The sequence below is a fragment of the Bos taurus genome, chromosome 24, assembly GCF_002263795.3.
Source record: "Bos taurus isolate L1 Dominette 01449 registration number 42190680 breed Hereford chromosome 24, ARS-UCD2.0, whole genome shotgun sequence".
Lineage (NCBI taxonomy): Eukaryota > Metazoa > Chordata > Mammalia > Artiodactyla > Bovidae > Bos > Bos taurus.
Genome location: NC_037351.1, coordinates 23,604,843 through 23,627,709, shown reverse-complemented (window position 1 = coordinate 23,627,709; position 22,867 = coordinate 23,604,843). Strand labels below are relative to the sequence as shown.

Genomic DNA, 22,867 nt, shown 5'->3' with positions numbered 1-22,867 from the left:
TTTATTTTTTCTTGGCTTAATACTGCAGCCAGGATCTGATAGAAGTCTTGGTCAAGATAAGATGCTCATTGGCACCCCAGAGCTGCATCCTCCAAGCATAAAACGAACCACTTTCCCTGCTCCTCCTCTTTATTATTATTGTTGTTATTTTAAATGCCCTCTCAGGGTAGTCTTTATTTTGTCCTACTTGACTGTTTTACTCATCTCTCACCAGCAGCAGTGGCCAGGATCAGGTAGCATGATGGATTACCATGCAGCAGTGACTTGGAGCAGAAGAAAATTATGCAAAAGCACCAATAAAAGGGAGATAGAAAGTATGCCAGAAAAACAAATTATACATGCCATTCCTTCTGCTTTCAGAGAGGGCGAATTAGCTTGCTAAGCTCGTCAGTAGGAGAAGAAAGTGAAAGTCGCTCAGTCGTGTCCGACTCTTTGTTGCCCCATGGACAATACAGTCCATGGGATTCTCCAGGCCAGAATACTGAAGTGGGTAGCCTTTCCCTTCTCCAGGGGATCTTCCCAACCCAGGGATCAAACCCAGGTCTCCCGCATTGCAGGCTAATTCTTTACCAACTGAGCTATCAGGGAAGCCCAGTTATTAGTAGAGCAGTGATTAAAACCCATGTCTGCCCATGCTCAGAGTTCTAGACATTAAGCATATTAAAGTTACTTTTTTATTCCTTCTTCCTGGTATTAGTTTTATGATTATTTGTTTCACATTTTCAAGATGTTAAAGCCAAGACAGCCATTGCAAAAATTGTAAAGATTTCTTTGGAGCGTTTCCTCTGGAACTTACTTTCCTGATTTAGAGGCTAGATATTACAATGGATAGTTTCTGTTCTGTTTTTCCTCACAGACCAGTTTCTTTAAATAGCACTCTATATGAATGGTCTTTATATAATATTTATAGTTTAGCACCATTCATGACCTGAATTCATGAAATATATAATTCTGGATGAGGCTTCCAGGTTCTTTCTGGATGCAAGTAAATACTTTCATTCACTGACTAAATGCCAAGATTTTTTCACAGGATCAATTGTGACCCTAAGAGAATGTTAGTTTAATGAAAGAGAGCAAACTTTTCTTCTCCCTAGCGTAAACTCTCACTCATTTCTCTGAATATTGAGAAAAGATCAGCATAAGATGGCAACTCCCTGTTTTATGTACAGTTCCGTGGCCATCACAATCTTATGGCTGTCACTTCTTATTTATTCATTTAACGGCATTTCTCTTCTAGAGCTTAAGGGAAACAAAAGTTGTGCTTAGAAAATTTCTTCTTCTCCTTCTCCCTTTTTCTTTCTCTTAGCCTTGTGGAAATGTAACCGTACCTTCTCAGTTTGGATGAAGGTTGATGGCACTGAGCTTTTTGATGTTTGTGCACGGTCTATTCTAGGCAGAGATGCTACTGTGAATAAAGAGAAAAACACACTTAGCCCACCAGGATCTTTAACGAGGAGATGAGAAAAGTAAAAATAAAACACTGTTAAGTATAGACAAAAATACTATGTGACTCCTGTTCTCATCCTTCCTCCAATTTTTAGATATCTGTTTTTATCCCTTTTAGCTAATGCTGTCTTCACAAACCAAGTACTAGTAATTAAACGGGAATCGAAGGACTGTCAGTAGGAAAAACAAAAATCAATGAGCAAATACAGATATTGTATTACCTTTTAGTCTCCTAATGACTGTTTTATTTTTCCTTGCTCCAGAACTCACTGTTAAGTGAGTTCAGCTTATTGGTAGAGAATGCAAGATTCATAAAATTATTTTCATTCGTTAAAAGCTTCAGTGGAGAAGGAGGCCCTTTAAAAATTAGTCTCGTTTTCCCAGTCCATTCTTTTCATGACTTGTGTCTTATTTTCCTGGTGTAGATGATAGCCATAGGCAGCTTTTCAGAAAGAAGCAACTTGAAGCACATTAAAGGTATCATCCAGAAAAATGAATGATGAGGGAACAATAGTAGGACTTTGATAAAACTTAGTGTTTTGTTTTAATTTTTTTTCTGTGTGTTTTGAATAAGCACTTGATCCTTGAACACCGCAGAGGTTAGGGGTACTGACCATCTGCACATTCAGAAACCTGTATAACTTAGAGTTGGTGCCCTCTCCCCTCAGTTCCTCTTCATCTGTGGTTCCGTATCAATGGATTCCACCAGCTATGGATCGTGTAGTACTTATTGTTGAAACATCTGCCTGTAAGTGGACCTGTGCAGTTACAACCAATGTGGCTCAAGGGTCAGCTGTGTTTTCAGTTGTGTTCGAGAGACTCAAAGAGATGAAAAGATAGTTTTCTACTAATTATATTTTTAAATTTCTTCCTTCATTTTTAATGAATGGTTGACTGGCTCTTTCATTATAGGCAGTAGGTTGGCACAGGGTGGCACCTCTTGCCCCTTGAAGTAGGTGTTACCAGGTGCATGGTCTTGTTCCCTCTAGCCAGGGTTTGATTCAGCTTTTTTCTTTCTTGAATGTGTTAATCACAGAAGCTGATAACGATGAAATTTCAGTCACCCTGCTTCTAGCTTGGACATACAGATGTGAGTGAGGAATCAGCATTTGTTTTAATCCACCAAGATTTGGGGGTTGGTTTTTACTGTTTTGTATCCCTGCCTCCTGACAGATACAGTTCTGATAGCAACACGGGATGTTTTTGTTCCAGGCCACCCTTTCCCTTTGTTTATGAGACAGTAAATGCTTAATTACATGCTTAAGAGGTAAGTAAAGCAAACAAGGTTAAGTCCCTGTTTTCTTCTTCATTCCATTAAATTGCTTTGTAAAATCACCCTCTCCTGTAAAAAATATCTTTGATATTTGTCAAACCAGAAACCAGTAGAGGATTTTCATTGCAAGGAAAATTTGTTTCTATTTTCTCTTAAGATAATTCTGTTTATGTTTTTTCTTGATTAAAAAAAAAATGCTTTTCCTTCCATCTGTCTACTCAAGAGGACAGATTTCTAACCAGAGAGAGTGAAACAATTACTGTTAACAAGGAATTGAGTTCCAAAATAGTTGAAGAGATAGAAAAAGGGCACCTGGGCATTTTCAACAAGCTCAGGTTCCCAAGTCCAGACAAAGTGTGCTTCACGTTGCAAAGGTATGACCAGATTTCCACCCCATTGAGAAGAGGAAAGCAGACACTGTAATAACACCTCCTTATTTCTTTTCCTTTCTCTCTCTCTCTTTTGGCCTAGAGGAGAGCTTGTGGAAAGGAGCGCCCCCACTAAGGGATTATATTTCCCAGTCTGTCTCAGAGCGTCCTGTCTCCATTTCCCATGCATTGAGGGCTCGGTCACCCTCCGGCCGTTTCCCACCAGTTTTGACTCTTTTCTAGATACAGCACAGAGAAACTCCTGACAGCTGACAGACTCCCCATTGAGCCCTACCTTTTCATGTAGGAAAAGGGGGAGAAAATGAGGAAAACTTGTCTTGAGAGCCTGCAGATTTTCATACCCAAGGAATGTGTTGACCACATGCATCTTAAACCAGACGAGCAAGGTTTGTTCAGCCCTTCAACTTGCCAGTGTGCAGCCCAGTCTATTCCATGCTTGGAAGCAAAAATTCAAAACCAGATTTTCTAGATGTTTCTACCAGTCATCTGCTCAAATAGCAGTGGAGTTGTTCATGCACAGCCCTTTACATATTATATTTTTCATTATGGCATAATTTATCTGTAGGAGACATTGATTTTCACAATGAATTCCTTATCTTCAAAATTTCTTGGCCTTTATATGGAAGTATAGCTACTTCATTGTAATTATTATAGGCAAGGCCATGACTGAGTTGTTAGGATTACAGAGTAGACTTTGGTCTTCTCATATGATTTCCCAGTAATACAGAGATGATGCATTTTGTGTTTATCTTCCGTTTGTACCAGCTGACTAGGATATTCCATAGTTTGTTCTTCTGTCGGTTCTCTATACCTGATAGCAGGTGTAGTTAGTGCTTAAAATCTGAATGTCAAGGTAGTTAGCAGAACTCTCAAAACTTTTCCTGCAGATCATTTCCTCAGGGAGAATTTGATTCCTTTTGAGCCTAATTTCTACTGCCCATAGTTGAGTGACTCTAGGAGAAAAACATCTGGCCTAATTTATATTCAGGCATAATTCAATAATGCTAAATCACAACTTATGGGAAAAATCTAACTGCGACTTCATAAAAGCACTAATTTAGAGTTGGTTAATAGCTAACTCTTATTTGTATTTCTTTCAAAGGGATAGATATTTTGATCATATTGGAACTAATAATTTTTCTTCATTCTGACATCTAAAGGTGGCATTGTGGTATAATGAGCTTGCAGCCTGGTTGTATGCAAAACTCAGCTGGTAAAATCAGGACTGAGGAAGGCTAAAAAGCAAATAGGGACTATCTGATTTCATAAAGAATCTTTTGTTGGCGAAGGTAAGTTTTAATGTTCCATTGCCTCCTTAAAGAGACTCAGCCTATACCTCATATCAACAAATATGGGCTGATTGAAACCAGTTCTGTTTGCTTTGTGCCCTGATAAATATGGCCTTCATTCCTCTGGCACTTAGTTTAAGAAACAGGACCAGAAAGGAGGGTTGGATGGAAAACTGGAAAACTTGGCTAATTTTAAGGTAGGTAATACATCAAGTAGAATATTAAAGTAATTGCCCCAAGAATGTATTTAGTGTAAATTGTGTTGCAGATATTTTAATTATATCTTAATTACTTGAGTACAGTAAATCTGGTGGGAGATCTTTGACTTGGCTTTTAGTATAAATAGTTACGGTAGATTTTTATGCATGCTTTCCTTTACAGACAGGAAAACACATATCACAGAAACCTGTGGTCTATAGAAGGCCTGTAGGTTATATCACTAAAATATTGGTGTACCTGCTTCATATTTTTAAATGTTGGCCCTGTTTCTGAAGCCTGGGATTCAGAAATTCTTTTAACTATTATTCATCAGAGTTGAGTTCTGGGTAAAGACTTCTTATTGTGGGAATTATTTATAGCTTTGCCTGGAGAGTTCCTAATTTTATACATTTGTTTAATCTTTTAACTATTGTCTGTGGATGATCAAAGTGCATGCCTGACAAAGGACTAACTCTGAATTTCTGAGTTTTATTTGGTTATGAATTGGGGTTACCAATGAAAAAGAAGTAAGTTTTCATAATAGGTATTCTGCTACTGAGAGTCTTCCCAGGTGGCTCAGTGGTAAAGAATCCTCCTGCCAATGCAATAGATACAGAAGACATGAGTTTGATCCCTGGGTCAGGAAATCCCCTGGAGGAGGAAATGGCAACCCCACTCCAGTATTCTTGCCTGGAGAAACCCATGGACAGAGGAGCCTGATGGGTTATAGTCCAGGAGGTCACAGAGAGTCAGATCCAACATAGTGACTAAACAACAAAACTTCAGTATCTGCAGAAATAGAATGTTCCCCATTAAAATCAAGGTAGAGAAGAGTTTTTTTCAAAAGAAGAGAGTAATATGTTCACAAAACAAGAAGTCTAATACATCACCTCTTCCTTACCATTTATTTATCTTTTTTTCATTCATTAGGTATAAGTTTTTCCATGTGCCAGGTAATTGGATATAAAGCAATGACCAAAAAAGAAACAAAATACCATGATGACCATAATTACTTCCACGGACTCTGACTTATAATATCATCACTGGAATAGGATAGGGAAGGGTCATTTCTATGTAGACTAAACTAGCATTTTGAATGAAGATAAAAAAAGACATGGGTTAGTCTCCTTTGTAAGTCATTTCTAAATGAATTTGATGCTTCCCACCCTCCCCTCCTCAGCAATAGTAAACCAAAGGATAAGTGTCTCTAGAGATGATGATGGCATGTTTTATTGTATTTCATTTTGGTGTGTGTGTGTGTTCAGTAAATATTTGTTAAATCAATGAATTATTGAGGAGATGGTGCTGTTGTTTAGCTCCAGTCAGGAGAAGAGTTACTATTAACTGTGACAAAGCAAGCATCATTGTTTTTGTCATTCTTCAACATTTAAGAGGTCAGAATCAAATAATCCCATATAACAAAGTCATTTTCTACAATTATCTCAAGATATATTCTGCAACTAATTCCTTCTGGCAGCTGCATCTGGATGCTGTGTCATTTCAAGCTAGTCTGTAAGGATAACACTGAAGAATTCTGACTCAGATTGAATGATGAATAATCTTTGCTTTGGAAAAAATTCAATATGCCTGCATTTTATTTTCTCTACTGTGCTTTACAGTAGAGGGTATATAAATGTGTCTGCTGATGTTTGAATATTCATTTTTATTTTGTTTTGAAATTGATTTTAAATTAAATATTATATAATTTATATATGTATCCATTATATGTTTTATGATATAAAGATTATCTTAATATACAATTTAAAGATTATGAAAGTAATTTGTGCTTCTAAATACAAAAATATTTTAAGAATATGAAATTTCCTCCTTCAGCTTTTGCTTTTCTGCCACTGTCTAGGGTAACAATTGTTAGATGTTTGAATATTTTTATCTGGTGTGAATGTGTGTGTGTGGGGGTTGTGGGTGTATTTGTATGTACACCACATGTACTTGTATATATGCCTCTTCTATATGTATTATTTTTAAGCTTGTTTATATTTTTTACTCATCACTTTCTCATGGATATCGTTCCATATCAGTACATGTTTTCCTTCCAATGTCTGTGTATTATTTTGTGGGATGTATGTGCCTTCATTTATTTAACCTTCTCTCTCTTAGATTGTATTTTTTAAAAAATAGTTTTAGAATGATGTTTTATTGAATGTGCAGGATGAGCTGAGGATTTCTGTATGATAAATACCTAACGATAGACTGAAAGTGAAAGTCGTTCAGTCGTGTCGGACTCTTGGTTAGCCTTTCCCTTGTCCAGGGGATCTTCCTGAGCCAGGGATCAAACTCAGGTCTCCCGCATTGCAGGTAGATTTTTTACCAGCTGAGCTGCAAGGGAAGCCCAAGAATACTGGAGTAGGTAGTCTATCCCTTCTCCAGTGGATCTTCCCGACCCAGGAATCGAACCGGGGTCTCCTGCGTTACAGGTGGATTCTTTACCAATTGAGCTATCAGGGAAGTCCAGAATGATAGAAAGATTTGAAAAATGGGACCACTTACTTTTTACATTTTCGTAGTACTGTTCAATTACCCTCCAACTAAATTTGGAGTTTTTGCTACAAGGTATCATGTGGTGGTGGTGAAACACTTGTAGTTCAGGAGCATGAGTTTGAATCTCCCCTCTGCTTGTTACTTGGGACTAGCCTGGAATAAGTGATTTAATTTATCTGTATCTCAGTTTTCTCATGTACAGAAAAATAATACCTACCTTGATTGGTGACTATGAAAATGAAATATTTTAATGTAAGTCAGGTTCTTATAAAAGCGTCTCATGTATTTTTATTAAAAATTCTTCCCAGTATTATGTAAGTACTATCTGCTATTGTTAACATGAGCACCTTGTAAGGAGTCCCAAGATAAGGAAACTTTGGGTCTCAGCTGATTACTCCTTCATAATGTTATACTGAAGAGAACACTGACCTTGACCAGAGACTTCCATATGGACTGGTGTTTATTCTCCTACATGTGGACAAAAATACAAATTAAGCTTCTTAATTTTCATATTATCTTATTCTACTGCTGCAAGTCTGCTTTTCAGAGTTGTCACATCTATCTGTAGTGCGTACATGCTAAGTCACTTCAGTCATGTATGACTCTTTCCAACCCCATAGGCTATTGCCCTCCAGGCTCTGTCCATGGGATTCTCCAGGCAAGAATACTGGAGTGGGTTGCCATGCCCTTCTCCAGGGGATCTTCCCAAGTTAGGGACTGAACCCACATCACTTATGCCTCCTGCATTGGCAGGCAGGCTCCATACTGCTAGCGCCACCTGGAAAGTCCTTCTACCTTTAGTAGTAAAGCATAAATAAACTCCAAGTTGTCATTAGGGTATATACTCTTTAACTTAATCATATTAGATCTTGGGAATACTGTCTACCTAATTAGTCTCAAGTATTATATTTTTGAGCTTCCCTAGTGGCTCAGACGGTAGAAAAATCTGCCTACAGTGTAGGAGACTTGGGTTCAGTCCCTGGGTCTGAAAGGTCCCCTGGAGAAGGGCATGGCTACCACTCCAGTATTTTTGCCAAGAGACTTCCATGGACAGAGGAGCCTAGTGGGCTACAGTCCATGGGGTCACAAAAAGTAAGACACAACTGAGTGACTAAGCACACACACACACATTATATTTTTATGTTATGCTTAGATTTTGTGAGAGATTCAGCAATATGAACTTACGTATGTTATGTGTTTGCTTTTGTGAAACTCTCATTGAGGACCCTGCCTGTTACCACCCAGTGCCTCTGTATGAATTTCGCTTGACATGATCCTCTTAGTTTAGGGATAGGAAACTTGATCTTCTCTGACAAACCCATGTTTCTTTCCTGAAGCTAATAGGACTTAACTGGTTGTTTGTCTCTACATTTTAGCTGCCTTAGAATTAGTACCATATTCTAGGTCAGAATCACAGCAGCTTGATCACAGGGCATGAAGTTTTGAAATATTCCCTGTATTTTCTTCTTTAAATTAGTGCCTATTTCTAAAAAGAACTTATAATAAAGTAATAGAGAGGTTATATCCTATGTTTTAGATGAGATAAGAAATGATAAAATATGAGCTTGACAAACAAGACACTGAGAAAAATCTGCAGATATGATCACGGGTGCTGCTCATAACCATGGGGAAAGCCACAGAGAGCAGGGGGGTAATTTTCCAAGAGCTGAAGCACTTCATGACTGCGGGACTTTGGGAGAGTCAAATGAACACGCCTGCATTTTAGTTGCCTCACCTCTCGTAAGATGAGGCTGTTACTACTTCCCATGATGATAAAGTGGTGGTTGTGAGGATCAAGTAAGCTTGTGTTTATGTTAGAACAGAATTTGGTGCAGGGTAGCTATTGGGTATTTTCTATTGTTATTATAAAAAAAGAACAAGAAAAACTTGTTGAAATTACAGACTGTAGGGCTTTATCTCAACTCTCAGTAAAATTCTACAGAGCATTATTAAACAGAAATGGAAGTAGTGATCCCTGGAAGGCATTATGGATTCTCTAAGTTAATTCATGTCAAACTAAATTAATTTATTTTTGATAGGATTATTAGACATACAGCAGGAGGATGCGCCTGGTGGAGCGAAATTTCAGCCAGTCATTTGACGTATTCTCTTGTGGGACTCTTTTAAAACTGATGGGCAAATATGAACTGGGCGATAGTATAATTAAATGATTTTTTAGCAGATTGAGCTTCTGTAGACAAATTATGCTGATTGGCTCATCAGTATCATTTTGAAAGGAGATCCCAGTGGCAACCACATGGTTTGTGGCTTTGTTTTTCCTTGCATTATTCTCCTGTCAGGAATAACTTGGAGGAATCGGTCAAATCATGCTTGTCACATGTGTGGATATCACAAAATAAAAAGGGAAACTGAACAGTTGGACAAGGGAATAATGATTCCAAAAGAAGTTTGGAAGCTTGGACGAACCACCTGCACCTAAAAAGATGAAATTTAACTCAGATAAATATTTCTCCAATTTGTGGATAAAACAAAATTTACCTGTTACCTTAAATAATCAGATATTAGAGGATGATAGGATTTCAGAGCCTGCAAAAATGGATTGAAACAAACACTAGTGCATAAAGATATGTTTCTGTCTGGCGAGTTTGGAAAATATACCACAGAATTACGCATGTGGTTTCAGAAGCAAATGTTGAACGATCTGGAAGTTTTCGTTGATTGACAGTGTGAGGACTGCTGAAAAAGAGCAAGTGTTCTGTTAGATTGTATTAATGTAATTATATGAGCTAGAGAAATGGAAGTAATAGGTTTACTATACAGATTATGTTTCAGTCAAACTACATTTGGAATATTTATCAATGATATTTAACTAATTTGCTTTAATTAGGATAGTTCTTAAAGATGTGAATTACAGATGACATTAGCAAATTCAAGAATATTCAAGGAAGGATGATTTGGGAGGTAGTCTGCAAGCTATTTCGGAGAGGCAATGGCACCCCACTCCAGTACTCTTGCCTGGAAAATCCCATGGATGGAGGAGCCTGGAAGGCTGCAGTCCATGGGGTTGCTAAGGGTCTGACACGACTGAGCAACTTGACTTTAATTTTTCACTTCCATGCATTGGAGAAGGAAATGGCAACCCACTCCAGTGTTCTTGCCTGGAGAATCCCAGGGACAGCAGAGCCTGGTGGGCTGCCGTCTATGGGGTCGCACAGAGTCGGACACGACTGAAGTGACTTAGCAGCTGCAAGCTATTTTATGTGAGGATGGATGTAAGAAACCAAGGATCCATTAGCCTGAAAATAAAAGGCTGGGACTTTCCTGGTGACTCAGTGGCAAAGCATGCACCTGCCAACGCAGGAGACCTGGGCTCGATCTCTGGGTCAGGAAGATCCCCTGGAGAAGGAAATGGGAACCCACTCCAGTGTTCTTGCCTGGGAAGTTCCATGGAGAGGGGAGCCTGGTGGGCTACAGTCTATGGGGTTGCAAAAGAATTGGACACAACTTAGTGACTGAACAACCAAAGGGAGGCTGGGCCCCTAATAGTGTTTTCAAACAGGTGGCATTATATCATATGAATAAATTATTGGATCCCATTTTAGAAATTCATGTAACACAATTACCTTACTTTAGGCTTCCGTGGTAGCCAGGTGGTTGTAATTGAATATTAAATATTTGTCACATTCAAAGGCAAAAACCAGGGCTACATAGCAGAAGTAATAGGAAAGCATAATTTTTGCTTGGTACACAGAAGAAACATTGTAATAATCAGTAGGTTCTGAATAGGCCATCTGCACATTTCTGTGGTATAAGAGTATTTCTTCTTCATTAAAGAGATGTCTGACTTTTTAAGACAGGTTTCATATGTATCTTCATTTAAATAATGATTAATGTTTTTCTTTTACATTTTTTGGAACATTGTGGAAATTCCAGGTCTGTCACTAGTGTTTTCTTTCTATGTGTCAAAGGAATGTCAACTGTTTGTCAAGCTTAGAAAATTACTGAGGTAGAGCAAGCTTGCCAAAATCCCCCAGGAAATTAGAAGTCATCTCTCAGTTGCATAGAATTTTACCTGCAGATTTAGGTAGTGGTCACTGTCTGAACTGTTCCAGGCTTCAGAAAACTGTCTCTGTACTCTGAGCCCTGCTCAGGTTTTAGGAGGCTGAGCCACCAAAATAATTTTACTGTAAGAATTTCCTTCTGATGGACATTCTATAGATCGTAATTGCAAGAAAGTTCATCTTTAAGTATATGTTGTTGGAAGTAAGTTGCCGCTTCTGGTATTCTCTATTTTTGCTTGATTTGTAACACAAACACAACTGGATAATTCGTCCCCACAGGGTGCTTTTCTTCCTAGATAAGAGAGCAGTGTCTGAAAGAGTGCCTTAGTGGATAATCCCTCTTGTTAAACACCGGGAGGAAGACTTCGGGTTGGTGAAAGCAGATACGGGGTGGTGCAGGTTTACATCTGAATCCACAGGGAATAAAGTTGACCATGATCGGGGATGGGGTTGGTGATATGTGTCTAACCTGATTTGTAGAAACCCTAGTGCAGCTTAGGCAGGAAATTGCAAAGAAAGACTCCACCTAATGTCCATTATTATTATTATTATTATGTTTCTGTAGCTCCCTTCTTTGTGTTGAAAAGATTCATGTTTCTAGGCTGTGCTCAAAGGAGGCATTTTTCCCAGCCAATAGTATTTAGCTAATGTTTACTAACACATGTTGCAGTAGGCAGTCATTTGGCATCCGGAAATAATCAGTGCTTTACACTCAAGCTCCCATTTAGTCCTCACAAAATTTTTCTAAAGGAGAAAATGAAGAAACTGAGTTCAAGGAGGTTAAATATCCAAGATCACTCAGCTAGTGAGTAGCAGTTCCTGGTTTATCTGACTTCCTTGTTATGCTATCAAAATTCCTAATGTGCAGCAACTCAAAACTAACTTGGTCTCCATCGAAGCCTGCTTAATGGTGCTCTAATCTGATGTTACAGACGTGAATGAGGATCAAGGTCTTCGATCGCACGAGCCTTGCAGTGTCGCTGGAAGAATATCATTAAACAGATAATGCTAATTAAGGACAGCTGTGACAGGCGCTGCCATGGGAAAGTACAGGTTAAACCGTTATCTGAGAGTTCAAGGAAATATCTGATTTGTTCTGAAGTGGGAGATTGCTGAGAGGGGGATGATGAGCTGGATGGTGCGTATAATGTCTTGACTCCAGGCCCACGGTTTCTATGAGAGCCTTGTGCTCAAGACGAGAAACAATTTAACTTAGTAGAAGGAGCAGACTTCTCTTGGCTAGACCCATTGACTTCCTACTGCCAGGTCTCAGGGACTCTTCATCTTCTTGGACACCTTTTCTTCTAGGTGAAGTTGGCCTGACTCTCAAAGCTTTTATAACAAAATTTTGCATCTTTTAAGTCACACATTCACAGATACTACTACAGCATGTAATTTCCCCATAAAATGCAGGCAAGTAGAGTAGAAAAATTGTGGGTGTCATCTTTGGGGCTTCCCTGGTGGCTCAGTGGTAAAGAATCCATCTGCCAATGCAGGAGATGCAAGAGTCACAGGTTCGATCCCTGGGTCAGGAAGATCTCCTGGAGAAGGAAACAACAGCCATCTCCAGTATTCTTGCCTGGGAAATCCCATGCACAAAGAAGCTGGTGGGCTACAGACCATGGGGTTGCAAAGAGTCAGACATGACTTAGCGACTGAACAACAGAGTATTATTTTTTATACCCTTAACTAGTAACCACATATGTTAGAAGTGAAAACCACCTCATTGAGGTATAGATATTGGGCGCTGGGCAAGGTACTATCACTTTTTATGTGATTCATTTTCTTATCTGAATACTACCAGCCATTCAAATTCATGTCTCATCAAAATGACATGGACCTTTGAGGTTTCTCAAGAAGAGTGGAAATAGGGAATATTAAATACATGAAGGCAGGAGGAGAAGGGAAAGACGGAGGATGAGATGGTTGGGTGGCATCGCCAACTTGATGGACATGACCTTGAGTAAGCTCCGGGAGTTGGTGATGGACAGAGAAGCCTGGCATGCTGCAGTCCATGGGGTCACAAAGCGTGGGACATGACTGAGTGACTGAACTGAAATATATGAATCCAGGAGTCTATTGTAATACAAGTAAAACCTCTGGAGACTTAGCAGGGATGAGGTGTCTAATATATATTTGCTGCTTTTATTGTATTTAAACATTGTCATCATCAATATTATCATGTGTGCAAGTCCTGTCCTACAAAGTAGCTTTATGACCTTGGACTAATTACCTCACCTTAGTGCATTTCAGAGGAAGTTAATCCTGTCTCTCCTACGCATTTCACTGAGGTGTCAGGGTCAAATTTTATATATATATATATATATCTCATATATAAGCAAATGAAACAATATATGTTGTAAGCAAACACTCTTTGATTGTAGAGAGCTATATAATGGTTTATTGTTATAACCTCTGATTCATTTACTGAATACATAAGACCTTAAATAGCTAAACGTTTTAATGAACTGTCAATATGATTTAAGGGAAAATACTTTAATGTTTGAGAAAGATTTAAACCTGTATCATCACTGTGACTGTATTAATAAATTGTAGAAGTCATTTATTGCACAGTTAAATAAATAAGCTCAGAAATTTTTTTTCAGGGCCTGAAGGACCAAATCTTTTACCTTTAGATGAACATTGGTCTAATATGTTTATCTTCAGTTCAGTTCAGTTGCTCAGTCATATCCGACTCTTTGGGACCCCATGGACTGCAGCACGCCAGGCTTCGCTGTCTATCACCAACTCCTGAAGCTTGCTCAAACTCATGTCCATTGAGTCAGTGATGCCATCCAGCTATCTCATTCTCTGTCGTCCCCTTCTCCTCTTGCCTTCAATCTTTGCCAGCATTAGGGTCTTTTCGAATGAGTCAGTTTATCTTAGGGTACTGGAAATGACTTTTCTGGGTAAGCTTTAAAATGTTTGATGTATGGTATTCCTGGACCATACGTGCTGAAAGAATGAACCTAAAACAGAAATCATTCTTAGCATGGCCTGTGTCCTCAGTGATTCAGCAAACATCCCTTTCCTTCTCTTTCTATATTGCTATCTTTTTTTGCAGATTTTTTTTTTCTCTTCATATGGGGCATGTAGAAATCTGGGGAAGAGCAGTCTGAGATAGACTCTTGTCTGTCGTGTCTCAAAGTTGCATAAATGTACATGTCTTTGAGATAAGCTCTGATGTAGTTGGGCTTCCCAGGTGGCACTAGTGGTAAAGAACCTGTCTGCCAATGCAGGAGATATAAGAAACGTGGGTTTGATCCCTGGGTCAGGAAGATTCTCTGGAGGAGGCTATGGCAACCCACTCCAGTAGACAAGAGTGGCGGGCTGCAGTCCATGGGATCTCAAACAGTCAACCACAAGTGAAGTGACTTAGCATGCATGCATACAGGCTGATATAAATTAGTCACATTGGTAAGGGAGCTGACATCCAGTGGGTTGCTGACCAGTTCTGCACATCTGTTCATGCCCTCTGGAAAATGCAAGGGAATCCATTGTGAGGGAGGCCATTGAGAGTATGTGTGTTTTGTGTCCTTGGAACACATGGAAAGTCTACTTTGGTTTGAGCAGTGCTGAGTCTGCAGCCTGTTGGGAGTAGCAATGCAGGAGACAGAAGATAGTTGAAAATTGAAAGGACTTTAGTACATGAGAAGGAAGTATGAGAGGCGTAAGATCCAACTCTTAGGGAGACAGAGTCAAGTGGAATCACAAATGTAGCTCTAACACGGGAGAGCAATTTGTTTTAGAAAGAAAGAAAGGGCATTTTATGTAAAGATTGAACACTGTGACAGACTCTGATTTGTATAGAAGAGACAGTGATATCTGGCCAAAGGTTTCTAATTACAGCCTTCTCTTGGCAGCCTTCTCTCAGCTAATAATTCTAGCTACAGATTTTCTTTGGGAAATGGCAGTTTTAGGGGCTTGTTTTTGAGGAAATAAATTATAAAACAGCTCCATTTTCAGCAAGAAAATTTTTGAAAGGGACTAGAAAAGATCATTTTTTAGCCAAAGTAAATAATGTAGGAAAAAGAAAACAGAACTATTGGAAAGGAGACACAATTCATAGTTTTTGTAGAAAATGTGATTTTATACTTCTATGCTATTAGAACTATTAAGAATTCAATTAGCTGTTCATATAGATAATAATTATCACAGCTCAGTGGCTTTTGTGTGTAGCAGTAAAATGTGAGAATATTTTATGAAAAAGTATATTCAGAGTTGCAACCCAAAATATAAAGCACTTAATAAAAAGCCTATTACAGTTTATAAAATAAAACTCAAACATGGAACAATGTGTGTACATTTCCTGAAAGTTTAATTAGAATGTCTCATTTAATTCCAATCTAAGTTTCATTTAGAAATGTAAAGAAGTGAGCAATGAAAAATTTAGGAAGGAATAATGAAAGCCATGTCCTATCCAGAGAGTGAAGTGTATTGTAATGTCACAGCAATTTAAACAGGGTGGTGCTGGCACAGGAATTGACTGAAAGTCAGGGCAACATAGGGGCTTCCCTGATAGCTCAGTTGGTAAAGAATTTGCCCCCAGTACAACACACCCGGTTCGATTCCTGGGTTGGGAAGGTCCCCTGGAGAAGGGATAGTCTACCCAATCCAGTCTTCTTGGGCTTCCCTTGTGGCTCAGCTGATAAAGAATCCGCCTGCAATTCGGGAGAACTGGGTTTGACCTGGATTCCCCTCAGTCTGGCCTGGAGAGAAATTCCATGGACTGTACATCCTTGGGGTCACAAAGAGTCAGACACGACTGAGTGACTTTCACTTCACTTCACAGGGGAACATAGCAGGAACTCTGGGTGAGCCCCAGGGACAGTGGTTTGCAGTTCATTTCAGAGACCCTGAAAATTCCCAGAAGTGCCTTTGGCCATTAGAGGGAGTAAGTGCTGGGGGTTCTGAGCACTCTCATCACTACTTTGCGTGCAAAGTCCCTTCAGTCCTATCTGACTCTATGCGACCCCATGAACTGTAGTTCACCAGGCTCCTCTGTCCATGGGATTTTTCAGGCAAGAATACTGGGATGGGTAGCCATTTCCTTCTCTAGGGGAATCCTCCCTATCTAGGGATCGAACCCAAAGCTCCTGCATTGCAGGCAGATTCCTGACCATCTGTGCCTTTTATATTGGGTTTCCACATTGTTATGTTGTTTTCACATCCAGAAGCGTTTTCATCGCCCTAATTGTAATATATGGCAGAAGATGCCTCACTAACCATAAATCAGAAACTGGCTTATGAAACAAATTGTGTTGGGGAATCTTGACCTATATTAATAATAGGTGGGGGCTTAAGTTAATTCTTCACAAGGCTGCAAACAGATGCATTCTGGATTGATTGAAGGGATTAAAAATAAAAGCATAGAATACAAGAAATATTTGTAGATAATTACCTACTCTCTGGATAAAAGGAATGTCTAAGCATAAGAGCAGGTAAAGCCACAATGGAAAAGTCACATAAGTAGTTATGTGAAAATAGAATACTTTATGTGTCTTCATAAATATCCAAAAATAAGTAACATAAAGAATACAAATCTGTTATTAACATGCCCAATAATGAATATTATTTTAATCTATAAATAGCTTTTTACACATTAGTAAGAAAGAGATATCCCATATGGTATTCATTTGAAAAAAAACTTTGTTCTCCTTAGTATTTACAAAAGTATAATTAGAGTAACAATGAATTACAACTTATTTGACCCACCAAGTTGGCAAATATTGTGAAAAAGATAATATTTAATCCTGGCAAAGTTGTGGAGAGAGGCAGATTCAGTTCTGCTTGGTGAGAGTATAAATTGTTAAAATATTTTTCAAACAGTTGGCAGTGTATCAAGAGACATGACCAAGCTCATATCCTTTGACTCAATAATATTCTAAGAACATTACATTCAGTGTATTCTTTGGGAAATTATTTTTGGTCGTAAACTTACTAGTGCATTTTGTTTTCTATAATACAGGTATGAATTTGCATTTTTCCATTTTTTTCAATCAGAAAACAAAACTTTTAAAATTATCATTATCCATGGTGAACTCTAAAATTGGAATCTCTATATTTTGTCATAATTGTATTGTTATTGCCCAAGACAGTTTGAACCTGTTTTGATTATCTGAAATATTTATTGGCCCTCTTACTAATCTTATTATGATACATAATCTTAAAAATTGTATAGAATCCCACTCTCTTCACTGCTCTATTGCATCCTTGACCCCTGTTTCTAAGGGGTAGGTACAAGGTGGAAAACGATTGGAAGAATATGTTAAATTCAGATTAAGTGTTACATAACAGGAAGACATTTTCAAATGCTAGTTGTATTTGAATATGTCAAGAAAGGTAATCTAGGAAGAGTAATTTTTCAGGACTTAGGAAACACTGCATAGCCAAGACATTGATTCCTGGCATGTGTGGGTGCTTCCTCAGTCTAACATTGGGGGCTGTAGTTTCCCTCTGACTGTGGCTTCTTCCCTCTGTTGTGTTTGAGTATGGCTGCCTGCTAGTCTGATTCATGTCTCTGCCATGTGTCATGTTATTTCAGTGCTATCCATGTTATTGTTCCATGAAAGTAATTTCTATCTTGTTCTCTGAATGCTCCCACAGCTAGTTCAGTGAAGCCTGTTCACACCCAGGACCCTCTCCTGCTCCGTCCCCTTTCTCTGGCTTGCAGGAACTGAGGGTGGCTTCTGGTGTTCTGGGTGGCTTCAGCATTTCCTTCCTGCCTCTCATCCACTTCGCGATGTAATTCTTCGCACTTTTACTTCCTTTGTAGAGTAGGATGTGATGTCATAGAGAAGGGGACAGGGCTATCCAAATTCTCTCAATTGCTGGGAGGAGCTGCCAAGGTGTGCTGAGGGGCCTGTACTCAGGAAGAGAAACAGGGAGTCCTCCACAGTGAGTAACCCCACTTTCGAGTGTACCCAACTTTCCATGAAAACCTTACCCGGTACGCTGGAGTTTCCTCTTCCGCCCTTTCTGGATTTAATCAGTTTGCCTTTTGGACATGCCCAGTTCAGCTCAATATGCCTCCTTTCTCCCCTTTTTTCTCTGCCCGCTCTCTTTTCTGCCATCCCGTGTCTCTCCCTTCCAGTTTCCCTCTTCCTTGCTTGCTTACTCATGTATGTGTGTGTTTATTGACCTTCTGCCCATACCTGCTATGAGAGACCATTGTTCCCAGCATTGCCTGTCCTTGGGGGTGATGCCCACCCTGTATCTAGTCCACGTGACCACAGCATCGCCTTTCAGTAACTCATGAGTATGAACTGTTCTACAATACTGACGGTTCTTTTTATTTCAAAAATTCTGTTGGCTTTTTTGTTTTCATGTCTGTATCTTTCCTGCCTTTCTTTGTAACCTAATCTTTCCCCCTTTTCAGCTCTTTCATGCAGTTTCCTTCTTGCCTTTTTTAAACCAATATTTTTACACTTTTGTCCTCTTCCCTGTACAGCTGTGCCTATGTTTCTCCCCCCCTCCCTTTGATAGTCTTCAGTCCATCCCTCCCAATAATCTCCTCTCTGGAGACAGTTTTCCTTCTTTCCTGTTGACATACTTGTTGCTACGCTCTTTCCAGTGTAGCATGTTTTCGATGTTCTTTAAAGAATTGCCATCTGCAACTAAGGGACTGACCAGACTGGGAAAACCGGGGACATTTTCTGGGAAATAGAGGCGAGGACAGAAAAGTGGCCTTAATGGTGAGGAAGGGCAGGCTGTGGATAATTCACTAGATAACCACAAGGAACAGAGCCCCAAGGAGCAGAAGCCTTGCCAGTGACCTCTTTGAAATTTAGCCATTGATAGTAGAAGAGATCACAGAGCTCTTTTGAATGTATTTGGAAGCCTTTTCAATTTAAAATTTGCCTAAAAACTTCTCAATTAATTCTCAATTATTATGATAATTCTGGTCTGATAATCATAGTAGTCATAAATTAGGACTCTAGAATCATAAAGTTGCATGGGGCCATGACTTGTGCACAGACTCCTGTTCAGAAAATTTAAGTATTGGGTTGGCCAAAAGGTTCATTTGGGTTTTTCCATAAGATGTTCTAGAAAAACGCAAATGAACTTTTTGGCTAATGCAATAGGTGTCATCTACCCTTGGAAGAAGTCGTTGTGAGGATACGTGCAGACTTGTTTTCTTGTACTGGATGTGGTCCTCACAGCCCTTGTTCGTGAGTCGTGTGGGGACCATTGCTTACTGCTTTCACTACGTGTAGTTCAGTCCCGGGGTAAATAAAGAGCCTTGATTGCTAGGACTGGTGGTCTAATGCCCGTGGAAGTAATTAACTGTGTCCCATGTTATTTCCCATACTTTGTTCAAAATATCCCCTCCGCTCAAAAATAAGTAGGACAGATGGGGAGAGAAGGAAAATAGGACTCAGTTCATAAAGCTGAGATGGGCTGAACCGGAAGAGGAAGGGGGTTTACTTGAAATGAATTGGAAAAGGCAAATGAAAGGAAACTGAGCTGAACTGGAAGACACACTGTAATGGGATACTTGGGTTTCTGTGTGCTTTCTCTCCATTTGGGCCACGAAGGGTTTTTGTTGTTTTTTAATACAGAAGAAGTTGATCACACTATGAATCCAGTGAGGTTATTTCTGACTAGTGCTTTGTTCTCTGCTGTTGATGGTATTCAGGCTCATGTTTCCAAGCTTTTAGAAATTTAGGAAACATTTTAACAGCCTGAACACATGACTTTAACAATAAAATGTTAGCAATTTTAAATAAAGGAAATTATATGCATTTACTAACTCGGTGTTTTCAGGTTTCACATTACTTTTTTTGTGGTGTATGCCTTTGTGACATTTTTGCAGAATGGCCCCTGTATGTTGCAGAAATTGCCATAAATGTCCAGGAAAAAATTATATCCTATCACTTGCACACCTGACATGTATCACGTAACCTGATTTTGGCATAATAGCCCCTTCCCCTTTAAAATTTGCATGATTCACACACATTTGCATCTTGTATGTTTCTATGCAGTAATCTAGAAGTCTTATGTCTGTCTTTATTTTTTAGGCACTAGAAAAACATCCCAACTCACCAATGACAGCAAAGCAGATATTGGAAGTCATTCAGAAAGAAGGGTTAAAAGAAACAAGGTCAGTATTCGTATTTACATTTTCTGTTTTCTTTGATTAACAGTTGCTACTGATTGCAAAGCAACAGATGTATGTAGCTTTTGATGATGTAGTTGATTGCGAATTAAGTAGCTACCTGCAGATTCTTTGGTGACTGCCAAATATTTGAGTGACCCAAGATTTCCTTGGGACTACTCGTTCACTTAATAAATTAGACTGATAGAGAATGTACTTCATTAACACGGAGCAGCACTGTGTGAATTTGCCTATAATTGGAGTTACTCGTCTCTCTCGTAAGAGAAGACTTTTGTTTCTGAAAGTGACTACTGAAAGAGAAACGTTTTACAGTCTTCACAGATAGACTCCAGGATGTAAGATGAGCTCACTCTGAGAAAATTCAAATTGCCAGTGAACGTGGTTGAAAATTTAGTCCTCTTATATTTAGAATTACTCTACTTGGATAAATTATTGCGTCTTTTAAAAAAAAAAAAACAGTTTTATTGAGATAGTCATATATCATAACATTTGCCCTTTGAAAATGTACAATTTGTTCGTTTTCAGAACGTTCCCCCAAACTGTGCAGTCATTACCGCTGTTTAATTTTAGAACATTTTCACCACCCTAAGTGAACCCCATACCCATTAGCAATCACTCCCAATTCCCTATTCTCCCCAGCCCCTGGCAATCACTCATGTACTACAGTCTGTGGATTTGCCTATCCTGGACATTTTGTATAATTGGAATTATACACTCTATAGCCTTTTGTGGCTGGCTTCATTTAGCATCATGTTTTCAGGGTCCACCCATATGGTACCATGAATCAGTACTTCATTTCTTTTTGTTGCCAAATAATATTTTATTGAATGGATGTCAACTACATTTTCTTTATCTGTGGTTATCCTTTATTTTTGTTTAGTTATGAATTTTACAGTGTTGGCTTTATCCAGTAGTTTAGGGCCGTATAAATGATATTACTCAAAGAGAAGAAAGCAATTTGTTATAAGGTAAAATAACCATAGAGCTATCATATGTGTATCTACTCATTCATGTTACATAAACTAAATTTTTTTTAATTGTATAATGTTGCCTACCTGTAAGTCATTGACAAGACAGTGGTCTCAGCCTGGTGAAAATTTAATCCGCTGAGTTACCTTTTGAATCTGGTAACTGAGATAGCATCTGCAGAGAGCAATCAATGTCCTCCCAAGACTAACTTTTCCTACAAAATTGGTATTACCTGAAACTCATTACTATAACCTGTGAGTCACATTGGCTTCTAGCTGTTTAAAATGCATCTCTTGCGAGTTTTACCCACGAACATCACAATTTAGTGGTATGGAGGACTCCTAGGCTCAGTTTTTCATCTCTGTTTTAGAGGCTTTATCTGCCTGTTCTGAAGAAGGAGCCCGAGCTAATGTACCTGCAGTGTTTGCAATTATTGTTCGCCACAAAGTGGAGGTAACTTTGGGGAGGAAAGTTGCTGACAGAGCCTAACAACTCTCTTAGGGGGTCCCTTGCTTCTAAGCCAGACGTCAGTATAAGGGGCTCAGGAACAAAACGGGGACGCCTGGAAATTAATATTCTCCTGACTGCCTGTCCGAAATGTTTGGGCTATAGCCAGAAGAAAAGAAGGGGTACAAACCTAAAGATCTGAACTCCTGTTGAACGTGGGCTGAGCCAGCGCAGTCTACCAGTGCAAGCGCTCGAAGCTTCTCCTATAAGCAGACACTTGAAATGTGTTCATCGTGATCTTCTTCTCCACAGGAGTGAGCAGGCCACTATCAGCTCTTATGTACCTTGAGATATAAAACTCCTGTACCATGGCCATGAGCAGCATTTTAATTACACTTAACCATTGTAACAGCATTTTTTTTTTTCATATTTTTTCAAGATGCTCATCTTCCCAGAATGGTACATTAAAGGGCTTTAAGTATATGTTAGCAAACAAAACACAAACAACTTCTTTAAAGAGTAAGAAAATTGAAATCGAAAACATAGCTTGTTCCTCTGTAAGTCATTGACCCCTTCATCGTCCCCGTCCTCCATTATTGTGTCCTGTGAAGAAAAAAAATGTCATTATAAGTACAGATGAACCTGTGTAGGACTGTTTAAAGTTACCTGCAAGGAATTCAGAAGTTAAATAGGAAAAGGAATAGGCCAAGAAAGAGACCATGGTTCTGTTTTAAGTTCTACTTTATAAAATCAACTCTGTGCAGAGGGCTTCACACTGTGCATTTTATGTCCCGTTTCTTTCTGTCTTTTTGAATTCTCGCTCCTGTCAGGTGTGATGGTTCCTTACAATTGCTGTGTCTGTAACCACTCTTCCCTTCTTTTCTAGTCTGCTTATTAGGATCATCTCTAAAGTAAAAGTAGTTCTCAGATTTTTGAGTTTCAGCTTTCCTGTTGTATATTGCTTTAGGGAATAGATTCTGACATTTATTTTTATTTTGTTACCTTTCAAATTCTTAAATAGTTCCCAAGTATTTATGGCAGCAGAGTAAATGAAGTGTAACTGTATCTGTTTTTCTTAAGTAAAGTTACATTTAAAAATTCCATCATCATAAGGTCAAGCATAGCTGTTTCATTTCTAGGTATTTATTAATGATGTGCTTTTCAAGATGTGCAGGCTTTCAGATATGCCTGATTAACTGCAGGGGAGTGACTGTGAA

General features: G+C 38.9%; 1 protein-coding gene and 1 non-coding gene across 6 annotated transcripts in view; both read left to right on the top strand.

The window, feature by feature from the left end:
• Positions 1 to 22,867, top strand: part of ASXL3 (ASXL transcriptional regulator 3) — a 196,951-nt gene that overhangs the window by 13,525 nt on the left and 160,559 nt on the right. For 2 of the 5 annotated variants that reach the window (XM_059881015.1, XM_024984461.1), the window contains exon 2: positions 20,137 to 20,219. In XM_059881015.1, coding sequence (XP_059736998.1) covers positions 20,137 to 20,219 — 83 coding nt within the window. Of the gene's footprint in view, positions 1 to 16,755; positions 18,014 to 20,135; positions 20,220 to 22,867 lie in introns of those variants that run through there. The other 3 variants (XM_059881018.1, XM_059881017.1, XM_059881016.1) reach the window with 2 other exon arrangements.
• Positions 19,116 to 19,198, top strand: MIR2285M-3 (microRNA mir-2285m-3). Its single transcript, NR_107773.1, has one exon. It is a non-coding gene; the product is annotated as a microRNA mir-2285m-3 (primary transcript).